This window comes from Eimeria acervulina, genomic scaffold, assembly GCF_000499425.1.
Source record: "Eimeria acervulina Houghton genomic scaffold, Eah_scaff294, whole genome shotgun sequence".
Taxonomy (NCBI): domain Eukaryota; phylum Apicomplexa; class Conoidasida; order Eucoccidiorida; family Eimeriidae; genus Eimeria; species Eimeria acervulina.
The window spans coordinates 1-10,000 of NW_013549908.1; the positions used below are offsets into that span (position 1 = coordinate 1).

Genomic DNA, 10,000 nt, shown 5'->3' on the forward strand with positions numbered 1-10,000 from the left:
ATCAGGGTGCTGCATGTGCTGCTGCTTCTCCTTTTCCTGCTACTCCCTCTCGACCTCCTCCACCTGCTGCTGCTGCTGCTGCTGCTGCTGCTGCTGTTACTACTGCTGCTGTTGTTGTTGTTGTTGTTTGGGGTGTATATGCAGGTGAACATGTTATATGCGGCACGGGGGAGTTATATTTAGATTGTCTGCTGCACGACTTGCGGCTGCTCTATGCAAATATGGAGGTTAAAGTTAGCGACCCAGTTGTTAAGTTTTGTGAAACGGTGAGTTAAATTAAATTAATTTAATTTAATTTAATTTAATTTAATTTATTTAATTTAATTCAATCAATATGCAGCTTTGTACGCATTCGTATTGCGTATGCGTTGCTGCTGAGAAGGGTGTTGCTGAGGATGCTGTTGCTGCTGTTGTTGCTGTTGTTGTTGTTGTTGTTGTTGTTGCTGCTGCTGCTGCTGCTGCTATGGCTGGTCCTGCTGCTGCTCGTATTGGTGGTGGTGCCGGTGCTGCTGCTTCTGCTGCTGTTGTTGCTGTTGCCACATCGTTTGTGCTGCTGCATCTTCGATTCCGTTTGTTTTTCCTGCGTTTTGTTTATCTTTTTGTCGTTCGTCTTTGTAAAATATTTTAATTCTTTTTTATGTTTTTATGTTTTTATGTTTTATATTTTGTTGTACGTTTGCTGTTTATTTTTAATTAAATTTTTCTTTTGTCTATTTTTTTATTTCTTTATATTTGTTGATTGAGTTCTCTCATTCTTTTATTAATTATTTGTTTGATTTCTTTTTATTTATATTTAAATCCTTTTATTGTTTTATTATTTATTTTTGCAATATGTTTATTTATGTTTAAATGCTTTCACTCTCTTACAGGCTATTTCTTTTATTTGTTATTAGATATGTTTTAAATCTGTAGATGTTTAACGAAGTAATTTTAATTATTTGTTTATTAATTTATTATTTAGGTTGTGGAGACGAGTGCTCTGAAGTGCTTCGCCGAGTCGCCTAACAAAAAAAACAAACTCTTCATGATTGCAGAACCCTTAGAAAAAAGAATTGCTGAAGATTTAGAAAGAGGGCTCATCAGCGATAAATGGGATCAAAGGTTAGTAACAAACCCTATAGCTAGCTAGCTAGCTAGCTAGCTTTATGGCTAGATAGATAAATAGCTAACTAGCTAGCTCGCTGGCTAGCTAGCTAGATAGCTAGATACGTAGCTAACTAGGTAGCTAGCTAGATACGTAGCTAACTAGGTAGCTAGCTAGATACCTAACTAACTAGGTAGCTAGCTAGATACCTAGCTAGCTAGATAGCTAGCTAGCCAGTGAGCTAGCTATCTCTACCTAGGTGGTTAGCTACCGAGATAGCTAGATAGCTAGCTAGATAGCTATATAGCTAGCTAGCTAGACACATAGAAAGATAGATACATCGTTATTTAGCTCTTTTTTACTTAATTCAATTTTATTTATTTTAATTCAATGAATCAAATCAATTACTTTAACTAATTTAATTAATTTGTCTATTTATTTGTTTTATTTGTTTATCAGAACTCTAGGAGAGCACTTCACTTCTCAATACGGCTGGGATTTGCTCGCTGCGCGATCCGTCTGGGCGTTCGGGCCTGGGGATAAAGGTAAAGAAATTAATTTAATTAATTTAATTAATTTAATTTAATTAATTTAATTAATTTAATTAATTTAATTTAATTAATTTAGTTAATTCAATTAATTTAATTAGATTTAATTAATTTAATGCAATTTAATTTATCTTGATTTTAGTTTGTCTTACTTGGCTATATTTATATTCATTATGAATTAACTGATGATGAATAAAAAGCAGCAAATAAACAGATAAGCAAATTATTAATTTGTTAATAACTTTCTAAATCCGTAATAATAAATAAATAAATAAATAAAAATTAATTAGGTTTTTAAATGTTATGTTTGCTTGCTGGCTAGCTAATGCATTTGTATTATTTATTTATTTATTTATTTATTTATTTATTTATTTGTTTGTTTGTTTATCTGTTAGTCTGTTTGTTTCTTTATTTTTTTGTGCTTGTTTGTTTACGTATTTGTTACTGCATGGATATCATAACGTGCCGACAACTAAGTAAATAAATAAATAAAATAAATAAATAAATAAATGATTTAATAATTAATATATAATTTAAACAAATTATTAATGTTTATTTATTCTTTATATTTATTTATATTTATTTATTTTTTAGGCTCCTGCGTTTTACTCGGCGAAATTTTTAACCCCGAATTTAAACGCCTCGTCTCTCAAGAGAAGTCCTCCTTTCTCTCTTTTAAAGAAAGCGTTATTCAAGTGCGTTTGTTATTAATAAACTAATTAATTAATTAATAATTAATTAGTTAATTAGTTAATTAGTTAATTAAATAATTAGTTAGTTAGTTTGATTGTCTATACATTGTTTATTTGATTGGTCTATCTGTACTTTCAAGAGAAAACTTCTTTTCTTTCTTTGAAACTCATTTTTATTTTAATTATATTTTAATGCATAAACAATTTATCTACTTTAATTAATTATTTAATTAATTTTATTTAATCGTTTGATTTATTTGTTTGTACGTCTCGATGTTTTTCGGGTTCGTGTATATTATTATATTTTAATTTATTTATTTATTTATTGTTATTTTATTTATTGTTCTTTTTTATTAATTAGCTGATCTCTTTAATTTATTTATCACTCGTTTATATTATTTCTTTTTATTTTATTGTCTTTCTTTGTTTGTTGCAATCATTTCCTTCTTTATTCTTTTTGTTGTTCATTGTTTTGTTTTTTTGTTTTGTTTATTTGTTTGTTCTTTGTTTTTTAATTTTATTTATTTATTCGTTTGTATTTGCTTTGCTGCATTTCTTCTTCTATTTTCTCTTTGCTGTTCCGCTCCGCTTCTGCATGCAGTAAATAATTAATTGCATGCATTAAATAACGACCTGCATGCATTAATTGCATGCATTAATTGAATGCATGCATTAAATGATTAGTTTGCATGCATTAAATAACGAATTGCATGCATTAAATAACGATCTGCATGCATTAAATCAATTATATAACGCATAAAATGATTAATTGCATGCATGAAATAACTAAATGCATGCATTAAATAACTAATGTTCTACATTAAATGATTAATTGCATGCAGGGCTTTCAATGGGCAACAAGAGAAGGCCCTCTAATCGAAGAAAATATAAAAAATGTTCGGTTTAAACTGCTGGATGCAGAAATTGCGAAAGATCCTGTCAATAGAGGAGGAGGCCAAATCATCCCCAGCGCCAGGTATTATAAATAAATAAATAAATAAATTAATTAATTAATGAATAAATAAATAAATAAATAAATAAATTAATTAATTAATTAGTTAATTAATTAATTTATCTATTCATTTAGTTAAAATAATAATTTAAATATCTGTATCTATCTATATATATATATATATGTATATATTTGTATATTTATAATTATATTTATATATCTTACCCAGCGCTATTACTATTATGAATTAATTAATTAATTAATTAGTTAAATTATTAATTAGTTTATTAATTACTTTATTAATTGATTGATTGATTTATTAGTTAATTTATTTATCTAATATATAATATTGCTTGTTTTTTATTCAATGATTTACGCGAGGGTATCGAACTCTTAAATAAACGGTGGTGCTTGCTGTTGCTGCTGCTGTTGCTGCTGCTGCTGCTTCTGCTGTTGTTGCTGCTGCTGCTTCTGCTCCTGCTGCTTCTTCTGCATTTGCTGCTTCTGCTCTTGCTGCTTCCGCTACTGCACTGCTGCTGCTACTGCTGCTTCTGCTGCTGCTGCTGCTGCAGGCGCGTAGCTTACTCAGCATTGCTGCTCGCCACACCTCGTTTGCTGGAGCCTGTGATGTTTGCGGAAGTACAATGCCCAGCAGATTGCGTCTCCGCTATATACACCGTACTCGCAAGGTCAGCAGCAGCAGCAGCAGCAGCAGCAGCAGCAGCAGCAGCAGCAGTAGCAGCAGCAGTAACAGTGGTAGTAGTAGTAGCAGTAGCAGTAGTAGCAGTAGTAGCAGCAGTAGCAGTAGCACCAGCAGCAGCAGTGCCAGCAGCAGCAGCAGCAGCAGTGGCAGCAGCAGCAGTGGCAGCAGCAGCAGCAGCAGGATCGGCTGCTGCTTTGCCTTCTGCTTTGAGTGCAGCAGCAGGTTCTTGCAGTAGCTGAGTGTGTCCATAGCTAGCTCCTGGTACATATCTTCATTGCTTCTGCATGTGCTTCTGCTGCTGCTGCTGCTACTGCTGCTGCTACTGCTGCTGCTGCTGCTGCAGACGGCGTGGAAACGTTGCGCGGGATATGCCTAAGCCGGGCACTCCGCTGTATATTGTGCATGCATATCTTCCTGCTATTGAGTCGTTTGGCTTCGAAACAGACCTCAGGTATCCTTCTGCTGCTGTTGCTGCTGCTGCTGTTGCTTGATCTGCTGCTGTTGCTGCTGCTGCTTGATCTGCTGCTGTTGCTGCTCTATTGAATCATTCGGCTTTGAAACAGACCTCAGGTATACTGACTCTTCCTGCTGCTGCTGCTGCTGCTGCTGCTGCTTGGGCTGCTGGTGCTGCTTGTTCTGCTGCTGCTGCTGCTTCGTTTGCTGCTGCTGTTGCTGTTTCGATTGCTGCTGCTGTTGCTGCTGCGACAAATGTCTTCACATATTTATGTAGATAAATAAATAAATAAATAAATAATTTAACTATCAGGATGCATACAAGCGGACAAGCGATGTGTATAACAGTCTGTATAAATATATATAAATAAATATATTTATATATTTATTATACATATATACATACATATTTATATAGATAGATAGAGAATTAATTACCGAATATGAACAACGAGTTAATTAATTGATAGGATAATTTGTTTATTCGTCAGGACGCATACAAGCGGCCAAGCGATGTGCCTAACAGTGTTTGACTCGTGGAGTGTAGTGCCGGGCGACCCCTTAGATAAACAAATCGTCTTCAAACCGCTCGAACCCTCTCCCGCCCCGCACTTAGCTCGCGAATTCCTGCTTAAAACAAGAAGAAGGAAGGTATACAATCCTCTCAACATCCTCATGCTGCTGCTGCTGCTACAAGTGCTGGTTATGCTGCTGCTGCTGCTGTTGGTGATGCTGCTCATGATGCTGCTCATGATGCTGGTGATGCTGCTGATGCTGCTGCTGCTGCTGCTGCTGCTGCTGCTGATGCTGCTGATGCTGCTGCTGGTGGTCGTGGTGGTGGTGCTGCTGCTGTTGATGCTGCTGCTGCTGCTGAAGCTGCTGGTACTGCTAATGCTGCTGCTGTTGATGCTGCTGTTGATGTTGCTGTTGATGTTGCTGCTGCTACTGTTTTTGCTGCTCGTTGTGGTGGTGCTGTTGCTGTGTTTGCTGTTGTTGTTGTCGCTGTTTCTTTTGCTGCTGCTGCCGTTAGCTGATGATGTTCTTGCTGCTGCTGCTGCTGCTGCTGCTGCTGTACGAATTGAAAAGAGCAAAGATATAATTAATATATTTGTTTGATATATAAAATAAGTATACCTGCATTGTATTAAATATATTTGAGTAAATAATAGACATAAAATGAATATAATTAATTAAACTGCAGACAACAAGATGATAAGTACAATAAAACAAACAAATAATAAAAATAATTATTTAATTTAGTTTATTTTTATTTTCAGGGTCTAAGCGAAGACGTCTCTATTCACAAATTCTTCGACGACCCGATGCTGCTCAGCATTGCGAACAACCTCCACCAATTCTTATAATCAATTCAAACTGCTGCTGCTGCTGCTGCAGCTGCTGCAGCCGATGCTGATGCTGCAGCTGATGCTGATGCTGTTGCTGCAGCTGATGCTGTTGGTGCAGCTGATGTTGTTGCTGTTGCTGCAGTTGATGCTGCTGCTGCTGAGGATGATGATGAAGCGGGTGCGGCTGTTGTTGCTTCAGCAGCTGCAGCAGCAGCAGTTGCTGCAGCAGCAGCAGCAGTTGCTGCTGCAGCAGCAGCAGCAGTTGCAGCTCTAAAGGAACGGGCTGTCTGCAGGCTGTCATTCGCTATTCATATCCACTGCGGCAGCGGCAGCAACACAGCAGCAGCAGCGACAACAGCAGCAGCAGCAGATAGCTTTGAGGGATTGCTACTGAGAGCAGCAAACTGACGAAGGGGTTTATATTTGTTTGTTTTATTATTTATTTTCTTTTCGTTTTAAACAGAGCCAATTGGCTGCCTTAAACCTTTTGGGGCTTCCTTCATCCCTTTGCTCTGCTGCTGCTGCTGCTGCTGCTGCTGCTTCTGGTTCTGTTGCTGCTGCTGGTTCTGCTGCTGCTTCTGGTTCTGTTGCTGCTGCTGCTGCTTCTGTTGCTGCTGCTGCTTCTGTTGCTGCAGCTGCTGCTGCTGCTGCTGCTGCATGCATTTTGCGTATACTACGAAGACAATAAAATAATATTAAAAAAATAAAACAGTTTTAATAATAATTAACTTAACACCAAAATAAATTAAATAAAATAATTTATTTATAAAATTATTTTTATATTAATTTACAGTTCAATGTCTTTATGATATAAATATATTAAAAATAACACAAAATATGCAGCAGCAAATATAACAGATGCATGTACACCCAAATAGAGCCTTCTGCTGCAGCAGCAGCAGCAGCAGCAATTAATAAAAAATGAGAATATAATAAATAAGTATTGCTTTAATAGATAAAAACACTTACTAATTATATTTTTATTTGATAAATAAATAACTAAATTTTATATAAATAAAATAAATAAAACAAACAAAACAGACAGAGAAACTCTTCTTAACATTTAATAAAAATAGATTTGCAATCGATGTCTCTTCTATTGAGGCTTTGCTTTGCAGCAGCAGCAGCAGCAGTAGCAGCAGTAGCAGCTGTAGCAGCAGCAATAGCAGTAGCAGTAGCAGCAGCAGTAGCAGTAGCAGCAGCAAGAGCAGTAGCAGCAACACTAGCAGTAGCAGCAACACTAGCAGTAGCAGCAGCAGCAGCAACAGCAGCAACAGCAGCAGCAGCAGCAGCAACAGCAGCAGCAGCAGCTGCAACACCAGCAATAGCAGTAACAACAGCAACAGCAGTAGCAGCAGCAACAGCAGCAAAAGCAGCAGCAACAGCAGCAACAATCGGTAGGAGAGACAAAAGCAGAGTTAGATAAATGCTGTAAAGAAGAATATGCTGGGGGTGTTGGCGGCTCTTTAATTAATTAAATTTAATTATTTTATTTAATTGCATGCAAAAAACATTGCGCATGCAGCAATTCTAGCTGCTGCTGCTGTTGTTGCTGCTGCAGCAACAGCAGCAGCAGGTGTTTTGTAGGCGTAAGCGGGCCTTTTGTCTGTGATTGTTGTTTATTGCTTCTCTCTGTCTGTTTGATTATAAGCCTTTAATTAGTTTTTAATTGCATAAAACAAATAAAATAGAGTAATAACTCTTTATATCTACTGCAAACAAAACAAAAAAAAAACAGCAGCAACACCACTGGGGGGTGTTGCGGTCGGTGGGCAGCGGCGGCGGCGGCAGCAGCAGCAGCAGCAGCAGCAGCTCAAAACTAATTCTTTGTCTTTTTATATCTCTTTTAGGTTTTACACTCATAACAACGCCTGGCGTTGCAGGGGCCTCCAACCCGCATTGCTACAGTGTACATACACTGCTGCTGCAGCAGCACAGACGTTAAGTTCGGCAGCAGCAGCAGCTGCTGCTGCTGCAACTGCTGCTGCTGTTACAGCTGCCCTTGTCTAATCAGCTGCTGCCACATCAGCAGCAGCAAGCTGCAGCCGCAACACCGAGCTGCAGCAGCAGCACCGGGCTGCAGCAGCAGCAGCAGCAGCAAGCTGCAGCAGCAGCACTGAGCTGCAGCAGCAGCAGCACTGAGCTGCAGCAGCAGCAGCAGCAGCAGCAGCACGCAGTACAATGTGCGGAGACACTCATGTCACCTCCGGGCCAGGGCCTCTCTCCTGCTGACTCAGGCGGCGCTAGCAGCAGCAGCAGCAGCAGCAGCAGCAGCAGCAGCAGCAGCAGGCGCAGCAGCAAGAAGGCCCCCTTAGTCCAACGCAGCCCCAGCCCCGACATCGACCCCTGGGCTGTCATTTTGTCTCCTGAGCCACGAAGGGGACACAAAACCAGTAGCAGCAGCAGCAGCAGATATAGCAGCAGCAGCAGATACAACAACAGCAGCAGCAGCAGCAGCAGCTCCAATGCACACGCATCGTTGCACACAGGCCGGATAAGCCTTAACAACACCCCCAGCGGCAGCAGTAGCAGCAGCAGCAGTAGCAGCAGCAGCAGCAGCAGCTCCAATGCACACACAACGTTGCACGCAGGTCGGAGAAGCCTTAACAACACGCCCAGCAGCAGCAGCAGCAGTAGCAGCAGCAGCAGCAGCAGAAGCAGATATTGGGGCTGCAGCAGCGGGACCAATGATTGGAGTAGTCAAGGCAGAAGTCACAGCAGGAAGAGCTGGTGCAGCAGCAGCAGCAGCAGCAGTAGCAGCAGCAGCAGCAGCAGCAACTGGGGGTTCAGCAGCAGCAGCAGCAGCAGCAGCTGGGGAGCTGGGGTGAGCTGGCTGGAGCGCTGCAGCACCATTGCTGCGGTGTGCCGCAACCCTGAAACGAATACGCAGCTGCAGCAGCAGCAACAGCAAGAGCAGCAGCAGCAGCAGCAAGAGCCGCAGCAGCAGCAGTACGGCTGGCAGCAACAATGGAGCACAATTTATTCGTCGCCCGACTGGCAGCAGCAGCATCAGCAGCAGCAGCAGCAGCAGCTGCCCCGTAGTTGGGCCCCGCAGCACTACGCGCAGCAGAGTGAATTGCTGCAAGAAGCAGGAGAGCTGCAGCATAACGACTGGGAGCAGCAGCAGCAGCAACAGCAGCAGCAGCCGGAAGAGCGGCCGCCACAAACTGCCGAGGAGCATCTGCGCAGATGGGAGCAGCAGCAGCAGCAGCAACAACAACAGCAGCAGCAGCAACAGCAGCAACAGCAGCACTCCGACCCACAGCAGCAAGGCTACCAACACCAATCTGGCTGGCTGCATCAGCAGCAACAACAAGGACAGCAGCAAGGATGGCAGCAGCCGCAGCAGCAGGAAATAGATTGGCTGCAGCAGCAGCAGCAGCAGCAGCAAAACAGTGAGCAGCAGCGGTGGTATGAGCAGCAACAAGCGTGGCAGCTGCGTTACGAGTGGCAGCAGCAGCAGCAGCAGCAGCAGCAACAGCAACAGCAGCAGCAGCACAATCCCAGCGGCTGGGCTCAGCAGCAGCAAGCATGCGACGAGCAGCAGCAGCAGCAGCAGCAGCAGCAGCACACGCACCGGCAGCCGTGGCTTAGTCAGCAATGCCAGCGTGGCTGGGACTACCAGCAGCAGCAGAGCCCAAGGCAGCAGCAGCAGCAGCAGCAGCAAAGCCCATGGAAGCAGCAGCAGCAGCAGCAGAGCCCAAGGCAGCAGCAGCAGCAGCAGAACCCATGGCAGCAGCAGCAGCAACAGAGCCCATGGCAGCAGCAGCAGCAGCAGCAGCAGCAGCAGCAGCAGCAGCAGAACGCAAGACTTCCAGGAGTTGCAGCTTGTGATTTCTTCGGGGCCTCATCGCCCACTCCTCCTCCCCCGCCGCCCCCTCTCCCGCAGCAGCAGCAGCAGCAGCAGCAGCAGCGGCAGCAGCAGCGATGGGAGCAGCTGCAGCAACAGCTCAGTCCTGCTGCGGAGTCTCCCTTTGCTTTCATTTCGCCGAGGCGCTGCAGCAGCAATTCATTTGGTGGAGGCGGCCTTGCTCAATCCAGCAGCCACGCGTCTGCTGCTGTTGCTGCTGCTGCTGCGGCTACGGCTGCTGCTGCTGCTGCTGTTGCTGCTGTAGAGACACGGCAGCAAAGCGAGCAGCAGCAACGGCAACAACAACAACAGCAGCAGCAGCAGCAGGTCGTGGATTGGCTGGTCCAGGGGCGCTCAAGCGAGTCTCCCTTC

At 42.5% G+C, this 10,000-nt stretch overlaps 3 protein-coding genes across 3 annotated transcripts in view; 2 read left to right on the forward strand and 1 right to left on the reverse strand.

Moving 5' to 3' along the window:
• Positions 1-144: 144 nt before the first annotated feature.
• On the forward strand, positions 145-4,214 carry EAH_00031250 (U5 small nuclear ribonucleoprotein, putative; the record flags this gene model as incomplete). Its single annotated transcript, XM_013396101.1, has 5 exons — positions 145-266; positions 962-1,101; positions 1,544-1,629; positions 2,227-2,327; positions 3,849-4,214. Coding segments are annotated over 5 exons (815 nt in total), but the record flags the coding sequence as incomplete, so codon positions are not given.
• A 212-nt stretch (positions 4,215-4,426) lies between these two features.
• Positions 4,427-6,079, reverse strand: EAH_00031260 (hypothetical protein; the record flags this gene model as incomplete). The annotated part of the gene is made up of 3 exons (XM_013396102.1): positions 4,427-4,691; positions 5,090-5,501; positions 5,785-6,079. The coding sequence occupies 3 exons, from the start codon at positions 6,077-6,079 to the stop codon at positions 4,427-4,429; spliced, it is 972 nt and encodes a 323-aa protein (XP_013251556.1).
• A 786-nt stretch (positions 6,080-6,865) lies between these two features.
• Positions 6,866-10,000, forward strand: part of EAH_00031270 (protein kinase, PfEST homolog, putative) — a gene marked incomplete at both ends in the record, with an annotated part of 14,803 nt that continues 11,668 nt past the window's right edge. Inside the window, 2 exons of the mRNA XM_013396103.1 lie at positions 6,866-7,195; positions 7,775-10,000. The exon at positions 7,775-10,000 is cut by the window's right edge and continues 6,408 nt beyond it. Coding sequence (XP_013251557.1) covers positions 6,866-7,195; positions 7,775-10,000 — 2,556 coding nt within the window. The remainder of the gene's footprint in view (positions 7,196-7,774) is intronic.